At 41.8% G+C, this 21,348-nt stretch overlaps 1 protein-coding gene across 1 annotated transcript; it reads right to left on the reverse strand.

The window, feature by feature from the left end:
* Positions 1–681: 681 nt before the first annotated feature.
* LOC135205857 (isoniazid-induced protein IniB-like) lies at positions 682–14,624 on the reverse strand. Its single transcript, XM_064237109.1, has 4 exons — positions 14,522–14,624; positions 2,022–2,033; positions 1,309–1,647; positions 682–1,277 (listed from the first exon to the last, which is right to left on the reverse strand). Exons 1-4 carry the CDS (start codon positions 14,622–14,624, stop codon positions 682–684), a joined length of 1,050 nt encoding a protein of 349 aa, XP_064093179.1.
* Between the last annotated feature and the right edge of the window lie 6,724 nt (positions 14,625–21,348).

Below are 21,348 nucleotides of genomic sequence, written 5' to 3' on the forward strand. Positions count from 1 at the left end.
TGAGGTTCTTTTGCAATAGAAAGGGGTGTCTCTTCCCTTTGGGTTGAAATTCACCTCTATTTTCCCTCTTAGAATTTTCTCCTCTTGTGTACTCTTCATGGCTTGTTTTGAGAGGGAACTCATATCAACTCCAATTTCCCCCTAAGGTCCAGAAAAGTGCAAAAACAAAGAAAAGAAGAATTGCATCAGAGTAAGTGGGAAGTGCAGAAAGAAGTGCAGAGGAAACGAAGAAGAGCTACAAAAAGGATGTAAGGGCAAGAAGTGCAAGTGCTGTTATGTAAGAGGTAAGAAAATATTGACTTTGTTATCTTTCTCCCAGTTTTCAAGGTTGTTAATTCATTAATAGAGTACAGTATTCTACCTTAATCTGAGTAACTGTGAATAAGCAAGAGTAATACTCTTCTTCCCAAGTTTTCCTTTTCATTTTTTATAATTGTGACCCCTTTGCACGTTCATCTGAAAATCCCCGGCCCTCTCTCAATAGATTCTTCCTCATCACAATTATGTCGTCACTCTTATGGGAAGACTTGAATGGTTTGTTCTACACCGATCCTAAATTGAACTGAAACTGTTCTTATTGTCATCTTGAAGTAATGAAATCATAAATACTGTAGACACACTGAATTTAAACCTGTAAAATGCCTGGCTTCTTGGATCAGGCACCCTGATTACTTGATTTTTCTAATTTACATTTATTCCAACAGGTCCTACACCCACTCCTACGCCTCCTATAGTAACTCCTACGCCTCCTATAGTAACTCCTACGCCTCCTATAGTAACTCCTACGCCTCCTCCAGTAACTCCTTCAACAACTCCTACAGTAAATCTTACAACAAATCCTACAACCCCTTCTACAATAACTCCTACAGTAAATCTTACAGCAACTCCTACAACCCCTCCTACAATACTTCCTACAACCCCTTCTACAATAACTCCTTCAGTAACTTCTATAGCCACTCCTACTGGAAATTCCACAGTTAATGCTACAGTCACTCCCACATCAACTCCTACAGCCACTCCAGTAACGCCTACATTAACCTCTACACCAACTTCTACACCAGCTTCCACACCTACTTCAACACCAACTTCCACACCAACTTCTACGCCACCTTCTACTCCATCTTCCACACCAACTTCTACGCCAACATCTACCCCAACTTCCACACCAACTTCTACGCCACCTTCTACTCCATCTTCCACACCAACTTCTACGCCAACATCTACCCCAACTTCCACACCAACTTCTACACCACCTTCTACTCCATCTTCCACACCAACTTCTACGCCAACATCTACCCAACTCCACACCAACTTCTACGCCACCTTCTACTCCATCTTCCACACCAACTTCTACGCCAACATCTACCCCAACTTCCACACCAACTTCTACACCACCTTCTACTCCATCTTCCACACCAACTTCTACGTCCACTTCTACCCCAACTTCCACACCAACTTCCACACAAACCTCTACGTCAACTTCAACACCAACTTCTACGCCAACTTCTACCCCAACTTCCACACCAACCTCTACGCCAACTTCTACCCTAACCTCTACTCCAACTTCTACGATAACTTCCACATCAACTCCTACGATAACTTCCACAATATCTTCTTCCTCTTCTAGTACAGTCAATAATACATTCTCTGGGTGAGATTTTACACAGCCTCTCCAAGAAATCTTCAGGGCCCCACCAGAAAACTTGACGGCATCTCCAGGATATATCTTCGGGAAATGCTCTCTGAAATGTCTTCATTCCATTCGCTTAAGAGCCTTGTTCTTTTCTTCATTTTATTTCCCGGCCTACGAGCCCACTCAGGATCTGCTAAAACATTCTGTGAAATCTATGAAAGTGTGCAAATCTTCCGAGAACAGCTAACATCCACGGGAAATCAAGCTTCTGAAAACACTGAACAGAGCAGAAATATGCAATTTTTGGTTGCTTTTCTCAGTGCAGCGTTCAGTGCATAATTCAGGTTCTTCAAAGAGAATGACCCTATTTCATAGTATTTCAATGTACCTATAGATGTTCCTGGAAATATGGAAATGGAAATGAATTACATTCTAACATTATGTTAAGAATAAAATGCAACCATATATATATCATCACAGTTTTCATAACTGTACTGTATTACTCTGAATAAACAAGTGTGTACGGCGGAAGAGTCTCTGACTGTGTAACACAGATGTGTCTTTTTACCTCTATTGTACATTGTTTGGTTTGAGATAAATTAGCAACTGCAAAGTAGTAGTTTGACTTAACCCTCATATTTATGTTGTCTTTTTACTTCTAATGTGTAACAACCTTCTTATGAATGCACAGCAAAAGAACCCATGAACAGATATATATATGAATCACCACATTTCTTATACTTTCGTTCTTCTGACCACTATCAATATTCCAGTGGTGTTTTTAATAGGATAAACGCTAAAACCTGAAATTTGAAACATTATCAACGAAGCAAGACAACCAAATAGAATATTCAGAAAGAATCACTTCCACAAGGCCACAAACTCACACCTGTAACCCTTGGCTGCCTTTCTCAAAGATGCAAAGGCAGCCTGGTTCATTGTCTCACTACTTTGTGGCCTTGTGGAAGCCCTAACCTAACCATGCTGTGTCCAACAAGATATTTTGCTTCAATTATCAACAGTGACTTAAAAAACAAGTTATGTATGCTCGGTAAATTCCAAGAACGCCGCCACAAAAGTAGATTTGGTCAGTGAAAAAATTAGTAATGCAGTGTGCCCTTCCCTGGGGCTACCATTTTGCCTCCACAGTAAAAATACTTCTCGTGAGTATGTATACATATCTTTAACCAAGTCATTCCATCCAGGTATATTACGAGAATTACCTTGACGAAATCTGTAGGCAGTCCTGCCCTAAGAAAGCATAGTGGAGATTATGTTCGAATAGAATTCATTCAGGTCCCTCCTGTGGTGGTCATTTCTACAATTTGTGTTAGTACAAAGTAAGGCGTCTGCCGGATGAACTACTGACCGCAACCTGGTTTCTGTGGTCGCCCTAAAGTATCTGGTTTTCTGTTGGTTTTTGAAATCCCAGTTTACTGCTGGTGGGCGAACAGTTAGGGGGTTCATGGTAGGGAGGGATGGGGTACTGAATGACACCTGTAATGGGATGTGGTCGTAGGCCGTTGCAAGATCATAGCGAATATTGCAGGTCATAATAGAATCATGAAGTTGTGGAGATGTGATGCAGTAGTCCAGCCAGGAGGTTGTAATAGCGTCCGCTCTATTATGTACATATGAATAGGAGGAGGGAGGGAGGAGCATTACATCGCTAATTTGGAGAGCATGATTTTGACAGAAGTGAGTAAGTTCATTATAAAATTGTTTTGTGGGGTGAGAATTAAGGTCCCCGATTATACAAATATGATCAGCAGGAGAATCATGAATAATACTGTGTAACTCCCCTAGGGTCATGCAGTAATGATCAAAATTGTTGTTATTTTCCCATGGCATGTAAACATTAATAATTAGGATTCTAGAGTTCCCTACTGTCACTTGAAGCCCCAGTAATCTGTCACTCCTGTAGGTCATCACCTTTATCATATTGTCTGACGATTTGTGCCACAGGAAAGAAAGGCCCCCTTTCTGGCGACCGGCTATGATTTGATCTGTAACTTGCATCGATGAAGTCGAGAAGGTTCTGAAGTCTTCATGAATTGAATCGCAGATGGCAAGGTCATGTGGCCAGAGGAGCGTTTCTTGCAATGCAATGATGCCTTTGAAGTTTTTGCAGAACATGTTTAGGAGAGGAATGTTCCGCTTGAGGCCAAAAATATTCCAAGAGATTATGTTTAATGTATCCATGGCTACTCACGAAGATGGGAGATGAATGCGCTGATCATTTGGGTGGATGGGGGGTTAGCCAGGGGGAGTGGGCAGTAACTTGCCATGGGGGTTGACTGGCACTTGCGGTGGAAATGCCCCTGGTTGGAGTGTCAGTAAGTTCCCCTGGGGGTGGTTGATCCCGGAATAATTTATATCTTGAAACTAATATATTAGGACCGAAATTCTCGGCTTTAATAACGCCGAGGTGTTGAAATAGGCAGGTAATCCTGTAAGCTACTTTGTTTAATCCTGCATAGGAGTTCGTGAGAGATGAGTGGGTCAGAGCCAGTGAGAAACTTGATTCTCTCCACTATGGCGTCTAGCGTCACCGATGAGCGCAGATTGTGAATTACTACGTGACATCTCTTCTTAGGTGTCGGGCGAGGTGAAACACGAATGTTGGACTCCGGTCCAGCGGCCAAACGAGAGGTTCTTCTCTTCTTTCTGCTTGTTTGTATCTGCCAGCCGACAGACCCCTCATGATCACTTTCATCCGCATCTACGATGGGGGGTTGGGGGGGAGAGATAGGGTGGGGAGGATTACGAGGGCTAGTAATCATCACCGGAGATATATCTTCCACCGGAGGCACTGGGGAGGGAGAAGAGGTTGGGAGACCAACAGTCCCCTCGGAACGGTCTACAGGAGAAGGGGGCACTTCCGTGTTGCTGGGAGGCGAGGAAAAACTGGATGCCGCATTCGTAGGAGTCTGGTGGCTATCTTTGCGATTATCTATCGATCCCTGCACTCCTTTGATCACATCCCAGATCCGTGTGAGGTTATTTGTTTCCACCATTTTAAGACTGTTTAGGGATTCCTATAGTCCTTTGATCACGTCCCAGATTCTTGATAATTTATCATTTGTCTCCTCAATTTTTTCCAAGTTTTTTCCAATTATTTCTGAGAGAGATTTTGCTGTTTGGAAGGCAGTTTCTGCTGTGTGGTACACCGCAGGTAGGCTTAGGTCAGCAGGCCCCTTTGGAGGCAGATTGTAAGGGTCATCGGCATAGATTTCCACTGAGCAGGTCCTTAGCCACTTAGTGATATACAATATTTTCTTGTGAGAGGATAAGTTCTTCGCGGATCACTCCTTTTATAGGAAGGCAAAAATCTACTGGGTAAAACCAGAATTTCATTTAACCTAAAGGGAAATAAATGCCTAACCAGTTACAACCTTTAGCTCAGCTCAAACAATTCCAAATAAAAGGACAAAAAGTCAAGTTGTTAACTGTTTCTGAATAGAAATACTATATATAAAAATTATATATATATATAATAATATATCTATAATATATATATTTATATATATATATATATATATATAAAAATTATTATATATATATATATATATAGATATATATATAGGTTATATATATTTATTATCTATATACATATATGTATATATGTTTCACTCAAATCTTAAGCAGAAAACTCCCCCTTAATACCGATTATATATATATATATATATATATATATATATATATATATAATATATATATATATATATATATTGTTTTCCACTCAAAATCTTAAGCAGAAAAACTCCCCTTAATACCGAAGTCACTTTACCTTAGGTAAAGCTTACATCAAGAAATAATTACAGCTGTATTTGGACATCTGGACATAAATCATTCCTAAGGTAAAGAGAATTCGAGATTACATGCATTTGAGGCTTAATTATATATATATATAATATATATATATATATATATAATATATATATATATATATATATATCTATATAATATATATATATATATTTATATATTATATATATATATATATATATATAAATAACTCCACCATAAACATATAGTATATAAAGCCACCATACAAATATACTATGCTGAATTCCTTTAGTCTTATGATTAACGCACATCCAAAAAGAATCAAAGATGTTAAGGGCATCTACCTTGACCAAGACTCGATCTAATGCCCTTTCGGGTTGAAACAGATGACACTATCTTTATCCAGTTAGCTATCACGAATACAAATTCCCAACGAATTCAAGCTCTGTAATTACAACTAAAATCCATGGGATTATCCATATAAGGTACTAGAAGTCTAAAACAAGACCCCTCTCAACTTGCCTGTGGGTGTGATCGGAGTGCCTCTTGGTCATTTTCTGGCACAAGAACCACCTTCAGGGTCAGTGAAATCACGCCTATGTCATTTAATAACAAGTTAAACCATAGCTGACTGAAGGCACGAGCTTTCAAGCTAGACAATAAAAGCACTGGTATGCAAACTTGCTTAAATGGAGAGACTTTAAGTCCCAGCCAACCTGTTCCTGATGGTGACTACTCCTGGTTGATCCAGCAAAAGGAGCACTACTCAGTTCACTCCACACTCCAAGACTCAGCCTGAAACGCGTTGGAGTTCTCAGACATATCGCCCCTCACACAGACCCCTGCTGCCTCACGTCATTCAGGGGCTGCTCTGGTGATCTGGAGAAGTAAATGTTATTGATACTCATGGGGCAGAGAAAGACTGAGACAATAGTCAACTGACAAGCTGGAAACGAGATCCCTTTTGAAGCCTTGGATTCTACTTCATCACTGCATGGTCAAGTCAACTGCTGTAACCAATTCTTGTCAACTGTACTGTCGACTAGTTGTAATTTTGTCAACTGACGAGGTTGGAGAATTTTATTGAAAACAAAACCAAAAAAATGTTCAAATGGGTAAACTGCATTTTGTCCATGGCTGTACATATGAAACTCATTGCTAATTAATACCCTGAATGATTGGTGCAGCAATGACCAAGCAAGTACTGGGAAAAAGCATCCGAGTGATACAATGTATTCATACAATAAAATGAACTATGTAATAAATACTAAGAGGATCATAATATATTTTCACGTACATCAATTGCAGCCTTGAAAGAAACTGGAAGAACATATTATATTATAAAGAATTTATATCTACTGAGCAAGAACAGAACTAGTATCCTAGTAAGACTTCAAGACTCTAAAGCGAGATAAGTTTAGGACGACATTTTTCCTTTTATCCAATCATCATTGTCTCTTGGCCTAACAACTGCTGCAGCATTTCTCTTCGATTCAGTCATTGGTACTACTTTCACGATTCAGCAATGTGGTGGAGGTATTTCATCATTATTTGCACCTTAATTAGGGTAACTACTTTGAGTTTCACTCTGCCTATTCCCAAATTCTTTTATTTCTCTTTTTGTATTCCCATTTTGCATATCTCCTAGCAATTGGGAACATTGTCGCCCAAAGTAGTATCTGGCGAGTCTGGGACTAACGAGGAGGCAAAATTGGAATTCAGAGGCGTGTCAACCACTCAGCTTAAATTATGCTGAATGCAACAACGTAGCTACAGAGTTTTGAGGCTTGTTCTGAAGTGTCTTGTCTTCATTTTCCTGAACGGTGATTCTGGATTCTTATTTTTTGGTACATATTTTGGTCGTGCTCTACTATATATGATTAGAATAATAGTCTTTGTGAATTTAGTGCACCCCTGAAGAAGAACACGGGTTAATGGCTGAAACAGCTGATTGCTTAGGCTGAATATTTAAGAAGTACTTCCAGTAAACCACACACACACATACACGCTTAAATATATATACAGGCAGTCCCCGGGTTATGATGGGGGTTCTGTTCTTGAGACACGTTGTAAGCCAAAAATCGTCGTAAGACAGAACATCATAAAAAATCCTAAGAAAACCTTACTTTTAATGCTTTGGGTGCATTCAAAAGTATGCAAACTGCATTCTTATTGCATTTTTCATCCCAAAAATCTTCAAATATTGATTATTTTGCATTTTTGGTGTCTGATAATCCAAGTCTCACTGACTAACTTAACTCAGTTAACCCTCCAACATTAAAATGTCTAAAACAGTAATTTGTCACACCAATTGTCTATTCTCCCATATGGGACCCTCGGTCCCCCTCGGTATACCAATAGCAGTAGCAGTACCCTCCCTTGCAATAACCCCGAGGCAGGCCAGTAGTCGCCTTCCCCTTGCAACTCGCCTCTGCGCCGGTTAGCAGAAATTTGCTGAGCCTGTAAAAATGAGTGGCCGCTTTGTCTCCAAGAAAATGCAATACAAGCACAGTTCGCATGCATGAAAAACATTTTGTACACACTTATAGTTTAAACAAAGACGAATGTGTCTTTTCTAAACACGCGCCAATAAAGAAAACACATCACTTTCTGCTACTATGGGAAAAAAAAAAAATTTGACCTCTTAAACCAGTCCCATAACACTGACTGATTCAAAAACCCTCCCCAAGATCCCAATAGGATCTTTAACACTCACCACTTCATAATGAGAACAAAAAAAACTAGGAATTTGCGCAAGACACGCTAATAACACATGCGGATCGTCTCGGGGATCACACTCACAAACATCTCAGTACTAACTGACTGTTCCCCACTCCTTGAGACATCTCACTCTGGGCAAAATGCTGACCCTAATAAAAATCCTTCCCCTCCCCTTTGCACAGTTAACGGATAGATATTTCTCATTTTCTCTTACTTAGTAACTGAAATCTAACAATTTAACAATTTTCCACAATCTCACAAAGGCTTTGTCATTCGAAAACTATCGCTAAGCCAACAAAACTGTGACATGATCATAACCCCTCTATGTTTAACTCGTCACCTGTCTCTTCATTAGCATACCTAGGCCTAAAAAAAAAAACTCTTATACTGCTCGCCACCACCTGTTAACGGGATATTAATCTCGTTTTTATTTGGTAAACATGGAACCCCGAGCGTCAGGCAAACCGACACACAATCTCTCTCTCTCTCTCTCTCTCTCTCTCTCTCTCTCTCTCCTCTCTCTCTCTCTCTCGACAACTCCTCTCTCTCTCTCTCTCTCTCTCGGCAACTCCTTTCTCCCTCCCGAAATCTCTCTCTCTCTCCACCTCTTTCTCTCCATTCAAACAGGTAATCAAAATGAGAGTCAAGTTATATAATAATTCAAGTCTCACTGACTAACTTAACTCAGTTAACCCCCAACATTAAAATGTCTAAAACAGTAATTTGTCACACCAATTGTCTCTCCCATCTGGGACTCTCTGTCCCCCCCCTTGCCAGTCAATTCCCTTGCCAGAATCGTCTGTTTCAAAGACACGAGAAACACACTCGTTAGCACACATAAGTTTAAAGACAAAGTTAAAGATTAAACATTCTTACAATGGGTAACCAGCCATTCCTTTTGGCTAAAGTAATTCAACACTCTCCCATTGCAGCCGAAATATCTCACTGTACAAAAAATACTTTGGCATCCGCCATCGTGGCTTTGCCTTCCTCCCTCGGATCTCTGTGCAATTCTTCCCATAGACTTGGGTAAAGACGCCATTATCAAAGGAAGGGGCGCACACGCACATATGAATGCACACTTCGTTAATGCCCCTTGTTACTGGCTACAACCAGTTTCTCAAAGGCACTTTGAAAAGAGCCCATGAACTGACGAACATTGACTCACCTAACTATGCAGTTTTCATATCACGCCACCCAGAAATCATTTATCAGCTTTTCTCGGGTCATTGCTTCGGCTCTGTTCTCTATGCATTCCAAAAAGGTCACAGCGCATCACATTATGCTATTAAATATATCATTAATCATAATCCCTATCACATATGTATATATGTATACATGTATGTATGTATGTATGTATGTAGTATGTATATATATATATATATATATATATATATATATATATATATAATATATATATATATATATATATATATATATATATATATACAGGCAGTCCCCGGGTTGCGACGGGTTCGGCTTATGACGTTCCGAGGTTAAGACGCTTTTCAATGATATTCATCAGAAATTATTTCCAGGGTTACGACGCCTACAACGCTCATCTGGCAGAAGAAATATGACACCAAAAATGCAAATAATCAATATTTGAAGATTTTTGGGATGAAAAATGCAATAAGAATGCAGTTTACATACTTTTAAATGCACCCAAAGCATTAAAAGTAAGGTCTTCTTAGGATTTTTTATGATGTTCCGTCTTGCGACGATTTTCAGCTTACTACGTGTTTCAAGAACGGAACCCCCATCGTAACCCGGGGACTGCCTGTATATATATTTAAGCATGTATAGTGTGTGGTTTCAGCCATTAACCCGTGTTCTTCTTCAGGGGTGCACTAAATTCACAAAGACTATTATTCCAATCATATATAGTAGAGCACGACCAAAAGAATGTAACCAAAAAAATAGAAATCGTAGAATCACGTTCAGGAAAAGGAAAATGAAGACAAATCATATATATACATATATATATATAGATAGATAGATAGATAGATAGATAGATAGATTTCTATAAATACACACATATTTACGTATATATACGTGTGTATAAGCAAATTTGTTCTAGAAGTTGTTACTGGTATAGTCTTAGGAAATGAAACCGTAATTTGTTTATATATATGCTCCCGCTTACTGGCACCACGTGAAATGTAAACATTCTTTGACCCGTGCACATCGCAAATAATCCCTGAAAAACACCTAAAAACAGAAGTCAGAAAATCGAAGAGAACTGACGAAGAATAACAGTGAAGCATAAAAGGTAAAACAACGAATAAAACCATGAGGTAAAATACTCCAGAGAGGAGAGGGAAGTAAGGATCAACGAAAGGATATAAGTCGGATTTCTCTCGCAAAACAATCTAACTCAATAATTTCTCTGAAAATTCAATGTGACTAAGAGACTCCATCAGCCTTGGAGAACTCTTTGTCAACTAAATAAATTTGTCAAACTATGAGATTATATTATTATTATTATTTTTTTTTTTTGTACAAGACATTTCATATTCTCACATGGCGACAGGAAAGACTAGTAATTATTAAGAACTTGGTATTTCAATTGCCCTACTCTTTGTACCATCAAACTGTCTTTCCTGCCGTCCAGTCTTTAAAGATGGGTAGTTTGCTAACTCCTCCTCCTTCCATATGCTTTACTCGAGCGAAAACGGCGACGAGGAGCCAGGCAGCCCGGCCGTCAGTCAGACTCAGAGAGAGAGAGATAGAGAGGAGAGAGAGAGAGGAGAGCAGACCTCACTCACCTGGGAAGGTTCCTACAATTTTGATTCGTCCTGCATGCTTGTCTTAGGCTAAAGGCTTTTATTGGGATCCCTGGTCTACGTCACCCTCTTGTAAACATCTGCCAAAATCCATCTGCAACGCCTTTGTGCATGGTTCGACAATGGTGAGTACCAAGAATATATAGGGCTTATTTTTAAGGTTATTATTACGAACTCTCATTGCCTTGTGTTGCCTATTCAAGTTTTCCTGTCTGTCATTTTTAATCTTATGAAGATTCGTAATAGTTTTTTGTGGTCAATATGTTGTATACATCGTATTCTCTTGTCCTTTCAGGTGATTTAGCTCTCGGACTAGTAACTCTAGCTTATTCATAAATTCACGTTGTTAACACTTGGGTAAGAGAATCGTCTAATACATTAATGTTTCGAGTGGTTATATTTATGACTTATTGTCTCCCATATTACGACCGAGCAAATTTATATTAGGCTTACCGTTCATTTCAGGATGGTGTTTGGTTTCGGTGTATCGGCCCTTTTATTTCCTTCCTGATACTAATGTAAACCTCAGTTGCTCAATTGTAGGGTAATTTTAAGTGGGTTATTATTCCTATGGGTATATTCTTCTACATAAATGACCATGACTTTTCGATACTAATCTTCCTGAATATTCTTTACAGACAGCGAGCGAAGCAGAACGAAGGAAACGCCCTACGATCTACGTGAATTGCCTTGTTCTCCTACCAATTGTTTGTGACTACGGTACTACGTTATTTTAAAGGCTTATTTATGTAATAAATATCATTTTTCCTTCCAACCTTTATTTCAAACCACAGATTTTTATGGTGTTCTGCTTATGTTTTCTCGTCAGCATGTAGCTGTTGTATTAAGTTTCCTAAGGACGTAAAGATTTTCATTTGTCTTAGGTTTATTCCTCTAACGTGTCGACAGCGCACAGGCAGTCATCTATGAGAGTTTACAGTAAAGTGAATTAAGATACGTTTTACAAGTATTTATAGCATGCAAGGTCGTGTACAATCGGTGGGCAGGGATTTTAATTGGTCGTTGGATGGTAACGAAATCTCTCCCTGAGGCGTTCAGACCTACGAGGTCTGGACGGAGTTATTAGCGTTGGTTGGGTGGGAAGAAATTCTGTTTCTTTTACCATCATAAGAAGAAATAGCGCAAGAAACCAACCGACTCCGTATACCGCCACGAGAGAGAGAGGAGAGATCGAGGGGGGAGAGAGACGGAAGAGAGAGACGAGAGAGAGAGAAAAAAAAAGATAGAGAGAGGAGCAAACAGAGAGAGAAAGAGAAAGAGAGAGAGAGGAGCAGGCAGAGAGAGAAAGAGAGAGAGTGAGAAGGAGCGAACGAGAAAGAGAGAGAGAGAGCGAGGAACTTGCAGAAAGAGAGAGAGAAAGAGCGGAAGAAGCAGAGAGAGAAAGCGGGAGAGAACGAGCGGAAGATATATCAACTGCACAGCCTGCCGCCCAAGAGGTGGGTACCCCAACCAACACCCAACCGACGCTAATAACTCCGTCCAGACCACGTAGGTCTGAACGCCTCAGGGAGAGATTTCGTTACCATCCAACGACCAATTAAAATCCCTGCCCACCGACCCGCCCACCGATTGTACACGACCTTGCATGCTATAAATACTTGTAAAACGTATCTTAATTCACTTTACTGTAAACTCTCATAGATGACTGCCTGTGCGCTGTCGACACGTTAGAGGAATAAACCTAAGACAAATGAAAATCTGTACATGTCCTTAGGAAACTTAATACACCAGCTACATGCTGACGAGAAAAAGATAATAAGAAGAATTGAGAAGATTCTATATAAATTAACTGCCGGTGAAACAGCTATTGTATTATTATTATTATTATTTTGGTAGAAGACCCACTTTTAGGCAAATACTGTTAAAAAGAATGGCAGAATTAAGAGAGTTGATTTTATATATGTTTTTCTATTTTCCTTTTCCTTACAATTCTTCGCTTTTCAGGCTCAGCGATGTTTCTGAGTAACTGACCAATATTCATATTGGGAATTTTCAAAAATCATAAATGCTGAAGGTAATCTTTTATTGGAACAGGATATCAGGTCCAGGTCAAGCAGGGGTCGTCGTCAGTGCTGGTATTATTCCGTAGGCGTAGTTTCAGTTCGGGGCTGGGTTCGTCTTCGGTTTAACGTTGCTATTGGTGCTGGTATAGCTGGTATATCTGGTATTACGTGACGTTTCGACCTTCTCGCAGGTCATCCTCGGACGAGCCGTTTGAAGAGACTGTAGCAAGAAAGTCTGTGGGGCGGTATTTATAGCGGCTCAGACCTAGAGTTGCATTCTCATTGGTCGGGCCAGTCTTGGACGAAGCCGTGGATCTCGTGCGAGCGCCACAGTAGTGTGCCTGGGGATGAACGACAGGAATTCCGTCCGTAGCAGGAATCCTGTCATCCCGTGGGGGCTCCTGATTATCTGGTATTGTCGGGGGGTCGTTCGCTGCTCTCCGGGCGGCGGTGGGAAGGAGAAACGTTTCTTGGGTGATGTTAAGATTTGGTTTCTCCTTGCCTATATGGAGGGCTTCTAGGAGGCGCAGACGTCGGGGATCCGTTGTCTGGTCTATTATTTCGATATTAGGAATAATATCATTTCTCTTTATCCGTTTGTTATGAGCAGTCCTGGCGTGGTTGAAGATGGCTCCTTCTTGAGCGTGGCAGGAGATTCGCTTGGAGAAACGCATGGAGGTCATACCGACGTATTTGCCGAGGCATCCTCGGACGGGGCATGTGTATCGGTAGATCACACTCGTCTTCTTCAAGGGATCCTGCAGGGGCGCCGAAGGGTTGTTTCTCATCACCAGGCTGCTCGTCTTCTTCGTTTTATAATAGATAATTAACTTAATATTTTTGTCTGAATATTTTTGTCTGGGTCGGTGGGGCTGAAGTTTTCGTCGATGATCTTTTTGAGTTCTTGTTCGTCCTCCTTGTACCTCCGGTGGAAGTGTCCATTGTAGAACAGCTTGATGGGCTCTGCAACATCGGGGCGGGGTTCCTGGTGGTACCAGGCTTCCATATTTTTCCTTATAGATTCATCAACAGCCGATTGGAGTGTCCGTTGTCGATGAGGACCTGGGCGGCGCGCTCCAACTCACTGTGTGTGTCATTCCAGGAGGAGCAGTGTGAGAGGGCCCTCCTGACGAAGGCGCTGATGGTGGAGCGCTTATACCTCTCAGGGCACTCGCTCTCACCATTCATGCACATACCCAGGTTTGTCGGCTTCGTGTACACCTTCGTGCTGAATTCGAATCTCGCTGTTCGACAAGAACGTCAAGGAAGGGGAGGCGGCGGTCTTTGCAATGTTCAATCGTGAACGTGAGGCAGCTGTGGTCGTGGAATGCATGTTGCATCTGCTCTATCTCATCCTGGGAGTCGGAGCAGACGAAGGTGTCATCAATGTAGCACAGTGGTATCATCAGCCGTGACCTGAGGGAAGCAGCGAAGCAGTTAAGGAAGCGTGAGGACGTCACTGTACGCAGGGCCGATAAAACTGCTGCTTTCGTCCTTATCCAGACTGAGGAATACCGCCGGAAGATTGAATAAATCCTGGCGGACTCCACGAAATTTCGCAGAATTACCAAGAACTCCGTCGACGACATCAAGCGAGAGGCCAACCGGATTATTGAGACAGTCAACGCCGCCTCTAACGCCCTGCATTTGCCACCCATAACGGGTGACCATGACTTAGGCTACATCTATGGGAATGTTAAGACCCATAAGCAAGGGAACCCCCTTCCCCCCATAATCAGCCAGATCCCTGCCCCTACATACCTGTTGGCCAAGAAACTCAACACCATCTTAACCCCGTACATCCCAGATAGGCACAGCTTGAAGTCGTCGGCCAAGTTCTTGGAAGCCCTACGAGCAACGCCCCCCGGAGGATGCATCGTTTCGATGGATGTAGAATCCCTCTTTACCAACGTCCCCGTAGACGAGACCATACAAATGATCTTGGACAGAGTTTACAGGGACCCCGGCACTCCATCTATAAACATCCCAGAGCATGCCCTTCGAGCTCAGCTGGAAATCTGTACTAAGAAGGCCCCTTTTGCTGATCACCGCAACTATATGTACACCCAGATTGACGGCGTGGCGATGGGATCTCCCCTTGGGGTCCTTTTCGCCAATTTCTATGTGGGTACCGTCGAAGAGAGGGTCTTCCAGAATTCCAACAAACCGAGGATGTACGTGCGCTACATTGATGACACCTTCGTCTGCGCCGACTCCCAGGATGAGATAGAGCAGCTGCGACGTGCATTCCATGACCACAGCTGCCTCACGTTCACGATTGAACATTGCAAAGACCGCCGCCTCCCCTTCCTTGACGTTCTTGTCGAACAGCGAGATTCCGAATTCAGCACAAAGGTGTACATGAAGCCGACGAACCTGGGTATGTGCATGAATGGTGAGAGCGAGTGCCCTGAGAGGTATAAGCGCTCCACCATCAGCGCCTTCGTCAGGAGGGCCCTCTCACACTGCTCCTCCTGGAATGACACACACAGTGAGTTGGAGCGCGCTGCCCCGGTCCTCATCGACAACAGACACACCAATCGTGCTGTTGATGAATCTATAAGGAAAAATATGGAAGCCTGGTACCACCAGGAACCCCGCCCCGATGTTGCAGAGCCCATCAAGCTGTTCTACAAGGGACACTTCCACCGGAGGTACAAGGAGGACGAACAAGCCCTCAAAAAGATCATCGACGAAAACGTCAGCCCCACCGACCCAGACAAAAATATTCAGACAAAAATATTAAGTTAATTATCTATTATAAAACGAAGAAGACGAGCAGCCTGGTGATGAGAAACAACCCTTCGGCGCCCCTGCAGGATCCCTTGAAGAAGACGAGTGTGGTCTACCGATACACATGCCCCGTCCGAGGATGCCTCGGCAAATACGTCGGTATGACCTCCATGCGTTTCTCCAAGCGAATCTCTTGCCACGCTCAAGAAGGAGCCATCTTCAACCACGCCAGGACTGCTCATAACAAACGGATAAAGAGAAATGATATTATTCCTAATATCGAAATAATAGACCAGACAACGGATCACCGACGTCTGCGCCTCCTAGAAGCCCTCCATATAGGCAAGGAGAAACCAAATCTTAACATCACCCAAGAAACGTTTCTCCTTCCCACCGCCGCCCGGAGAGCAGCGAACGACCCCCCGACAATACCAGATAATCAGGAGCCCCCACGGGATGACAGGATTCCTGCTACGGACGGAATTCCTGTCGTTCATCCCCAGGCACACTACTGTGGCGCTCACACGAGAGAATCCCCGAGACCTTCGAGGCGAGATCCACGACTTCGTCCAAGACCGGCCCGACCAATGAGAATGCAACTCTAGGTCCGAGCCACTATAAATACCGCCCCACAGACTTTCTTGCTACAGTCTCTTCAAACGACTCGTCCGAGGATGACCTGCGAGAAGGTCGAAACGTCACGTAATACCAGATATACCAGCTATACCAGCACCAATAGCAACCCTTAAACCGAAGACGAACCCAGCCCCGAACTGAACTACGCCTACGGAATAATACCAGCACTGACGACGACCCCTGCTTGACCTGGACCTGATATCCTGTTCCAATAAAAGATTACCTTCAGCATTTATGATTTTTGAAAATTCCCAATATGAATATTGGTCAGTTACTCAGAAACATCGCTGAGCCTGAAAAGCGAATTGTAAGGAAAATAGAAAAACAAGATATAAAATCAACTCGCTTAATTCTGCCATTCTTTTTAACAGTAATTATTATTATTATTATTATTATTATTATTATTATTATTATTATTATTATTATTATTATAGGACAGGCTACATAAACTTAACTGAAAAAGCAATATGCTACAGGGCTCGAGATCTCCAACATAAAGAGAAGCTCAGTAGGGAAAAAGAAAAACAGTAAAGAACTAACCCCAAGCGAAATAACAAAGAACGAACAAATGAGAAAAAGCAATCCATACCACAGAAGTTCTAATAAATCAACTACACAACTACGAAGAATATTCCATAATTGGGCCACTTCTGCCACCAAACAAACAAAAATAATAAAAATAAATAAATAAATGTAATGCTGAACCTCACAAAAGATAAGGTAGGATCATACATAACCTATGTATCAGGCATTGTCTCATGTCTAGTATCAATTGGTGGGCTGTTTTGTATAAGAATCAGCGTCAATTCATCGCTGATAATTCTGCATCATGTAAGATTTCTATTGTGTTTTTGTAATGCCTGGGGATGTCATCAACATATATAATACTCAGACCAGGACGTCCTCAGAGCGTTCATCCATTGTCCCTGCAAGCAAGAAGGCCCTCTTCCACTTACTTTGAAGGGAACTCGACTGCCAGATGGAGAGTCCTTTTATCCTTATAGTGTGTGTGTGTGTGTGAGAGAGAGAGAGAGAGAGAGAGAGAGACGCGCGCATGGAGCGGCAGGAGAACGAACTTCTGAAAACCACCGAAAACCTGCCAGATGATATTTGTATACCATCCAAAAACTCAGACGCAGTTGTCAAGAGGCCTCCTGGAAGCAGTCTGCTGGAACATGGTCCAGGAATTTACCCTGGAGAATAGATAAGGCCAGAACTTTCTTTTCCTCGATGCATTGATAAGATAGAAGGCATCGACGAAATCCATCTCCTATTAACTAGACAGACAAGAGGAGGAGGAGGAGGACAAAAAGCTCCCCTTCAAAGGACGAGCTCTGCAACGTCTACAGACAGAGAGCCAGTCATCCAAGGGATGACTAAGAAGAATTTTCACCACCACCTCAGACAAAAAGGCCCTCAAGATCTCCTGTCTCTCAAACCGATGACAGACTGCCTTTGCGATGAAATATAGCACAGAAGGGAAAAGCAGCTAAGACCAATGTGGTATGTAAATCAACGTGCCGATGCCACCTACACTGGTGTCTTGATGCGATCACCGCGAGGAGGCGTCTGTCATGGACAAGATTTCACAATGACACCGAGGAGCATGACAGGAAACATTCAGCAGACGAACGAACTGTTACGAGCAGCAACACCAGGACTGGACAGCTGATAGCAGTATCCAGAAAACTGAAGATTCTCAATCCGAACGTCCAGGCAGCATCACAGTATGTCCCAAGATTGGTATCGGAGCTTGCATCCAGCAGGGGAATCTAAGCAACAAGGGGAACTTCCCTCATCTGAGAAGCACAATAGCCAATCCTCAACTGCGAGGCTTCTGTAATCGCAAGTGTCAATGAATATCAATGTACTCGGAATGTTGATTTAACAAAGTGAACGGTTACTGTGAGTTGGTAAATACACACACTTATGAAATATTTCGGTGCTAAGCAACTTTCCCAGCTTCTGAGAAAAGCAAATACAAAAGAAACAAATAGATGTGACTATATTATGGAGGAATATAAAATAAGAAAGTACAAGAGAATTATGACGAATGAAATTAAGTAAAAACTATTATTTACTCGCATGGTAAGAGGAAATGACATGAAGAGAAAATTATGAAAAAGTGAAAGCTTATGCCACAAAACTATTAGGCCAGAAATCACGCTGATATTTAACTACTGTATTGGCGTAAAACTGTGCCCTAGAGTGTGTGCACACAGACAGACACACACACATACATATATTTAATAAGAAATAGATCTTAGTTAATAAAAAATACTTGCCAATAAAATTAAATAAGATCTCCTCGGTCATATTTACCATTCTGAGGAATATGTGAACACTTCATTTCTCTTTTGGTTAAACCATTCTCTCCTAAATTCCCATATCACTGGAGGGTACTGTCAAGTGTTCGAGTCAAGTACCAATCCACTTATCACTTATAATTCCCCTTTGGTGATATTCCCAAAGTAGAGCGGATTGGATAATAAGCAACATTTGCTTGATGTTTGTATATAAATCACGTTGATGAGATAAAAATTTACATATATAAGCAAATACCACAGGAAAATGATAGGCAGATATGAAATCAAGTGCATCTACTGTGATTTTTAAGCATCTTCTTCTTCTTCTTCTTCTTCTTCTTCCCAGCTTGTTCCCATTTTTATATGGGGTCGCCGTTTCGGATGAGCCGTTTCCATCTATTTCTATCTTGCGCTTCTGCCTCATCAATTCCCTTCTCATTTAAGTCTCCTCTCACACAGTCCTTCCATCTCTTTCTTGGTCTCCCTCTTTTTCTTCTTCCTTGCACCTCCACCCCCATAGTATGTCTCCCAGCGTGGTCCTCATCTCTGCTCAACAGGTGTCCATACCATCTCAGCCTCCCCTCCTGCACTTTCTTTGATACTTCCACCACCTTAGTAGACCCCCTTATGTAGTCATTTCTGATCCTATCCACTCTTGTCACCCCAGACATCCACCTAAGCATTCTCATTTCTGCCACATCCATCTTCTTCTGCTCTGCTTTTCTCATGCTTGCTGTTTCCGTACCATACAGCAATGCTGTTCTTACCACCGTCTTGTGAAATTTTCCTTTTAACCTAAGCGGCACTCTTTTGTCACAAAGAACTCCCGAGGCCGCTCTCCAGTTGTTCCAGCCTGCCTGTACCCGATGTTTTACTTCTTCTTCCATACTTCCTCCAGCGTTAACAAAAGATCCCAAATACTTAAACTTATCAACTCTCCTTATTTGCTCTCCACCAAGCTGAATGCTTTCTCTATCATCCCCCTCAGTGGTGGTACACATATATTCTGTCTTAGATCTACTTATTCTCATTCCTCTGTCCTTCAGTACTTGTCTCCCTTACTTCCTCTATTACAACATCCATCACTATGTTAAATATAAATGGGCTCAGAGCCGACCCCTGGTGTAATCCCTCTCTCACCTCAAAACCTTCTGTCTCCCCAACACTGCTCCTCACTCTGGTAAATACATTCCGGTACATCTCTTGTATCAATCGCACATACTTCTCTGGCACCATCTTCTCCCTCAGGCTCCTCCATACCTCTTGTCTCGGGACTCGGTCATAAGCCTTTTCAAGGTCAATGATACCATATGTAGGTCCCTTTGTCTTTCCCCGAATTTCTCCATTATTTGCCTCAGACAAAATATACCATCTGTTGTTCCCCTTCCCTTCATAAATCCCAGCTGCTCTTTACCTATTTGTACTTCTTCTCTCAGTCTAGCATCTATCATCCTTTTCAGTATCTTCAAAGTGTGGGACATCAATTTAATGCCCCTATAATTACCACACTCTTGGACATCGCCTTTCCCTTTAAAATTGGGATCAATATACTCCCACGCCACTCATTTGGTATCTTTTCCTGTTCGAGGATCTTTATCATAAGATCGTACAGTATATCCACTCCTTCATCTCCTAATGCTTTCCATGCCTCCACCGGGATCATGTCTGGTCCGGTTGCCTTCCCATTCTTCATCTTATTCAGTGCATTTAGTACCTCTTGCCTAGAAAACCTCATTACCATGCCAATGTTCACTTGCCCATCCTCTCTTATTAGTCTATTATTTTCTTCATTTAACAACTGTTCGAAATATTCTTTCCATCTCTTCACAATGTCTTCCTCCTTTCTAAGCACTACACCCTCTTGATCCTTTATTTGTTTGATATGTTTTATATCTTTGGTGCTCTTATTTCTAGCCTTTGATAGCTTGATCATCTTCTTTAATCCTTCCTTTCCAGCTCTTATACACATCATCATACGAACTTTGCTTTAGCTTGGGCTACCACCTTTTTCACACCTTGTTTTTCTCTCTGTACCTATTTCTGTCTTCCACTGACTGTGACTCTTCCTATCTTTTCTTTGCCTCCTTCTTATCTTTTACTACTTTCTCAATGTCTTCATCTCACCACCAACTCTCCTTTTCTTCCCATATGATACCAGATGTCTCTCCTAGCAGCTCCTTTCCATGCCTTCTTATTACTGCTGCATTTCGCCCCACCATTCTTGAACATCTTCAATCCCTATATAAATATCCTCCAAAACCCTCCTCTTAAACTCTCTATTCTTATCCCCTTCCTTCTCTAATTCGTACCATTTAATTTTCCTTATCCCTTTAGCTTGGTTTTTCTTTCCCTTTTCAACTTCAAGTCCATACATAGCAGTCGTGTTGGGGGCTACATGGTCGCCTGGAATAACTTTGCAGTTCTTGACCTCCACCAGATTTATCCTTTATACAAGAAATAGTCTATCTGGGAGAATCTTCCCCTACTCCTATATGTTAATAGGTGTTCCCTTTTCTTCTTAAAGAATGTGTTTACTATTGCCATGTCGAATGACACAGCAAAGTCCACTACACACTCTCCTTCTGGTTTCTCTCCCCAATTCCATGGCCCCCATGCACCCGCCCAATCGCCTCATTTTCACTTCCGACATGGCCATTCAAATCTGCCCCAACTATCACCCTCTCATCCTCTTCCAGTTCTTGCATTATTCCATCCATGTC

Source organism: Macrobrachium nipponense, chromosome 24 (assembly GCF_015104395.2).
Source record: "Macrobrachium nipponense isolate FS-2020 chromosome 24, ASM1510439v2, whole genome shotgun sequence".
NCBI lineage: Eukaryota > Metazoa > Arthropoda > Malacostraca > Decapoda > Palaemonidae > Macrobrachium > Macrobrachium nipponense.

What these genes read in the sequence shown, in the direction of transcription:
- LOC135205857 (XM_064237109.1), bottom strand. Translation starts at nt 14,624, where the DNA reads ATGGTCACCCGTTATGGGTGGCAAATGCAGGGCGTTAGAGGCGGCGTT. An exon ending in AGAAGGTGGCGTAGAAGTTG is followed by an intron (nt 1,278 to 1,308) that starts GTGTGGAGTTGG and finishes TTGGCGTAGAAG; the next exon opens with TTGGTGTGGAAGATGGAGTA.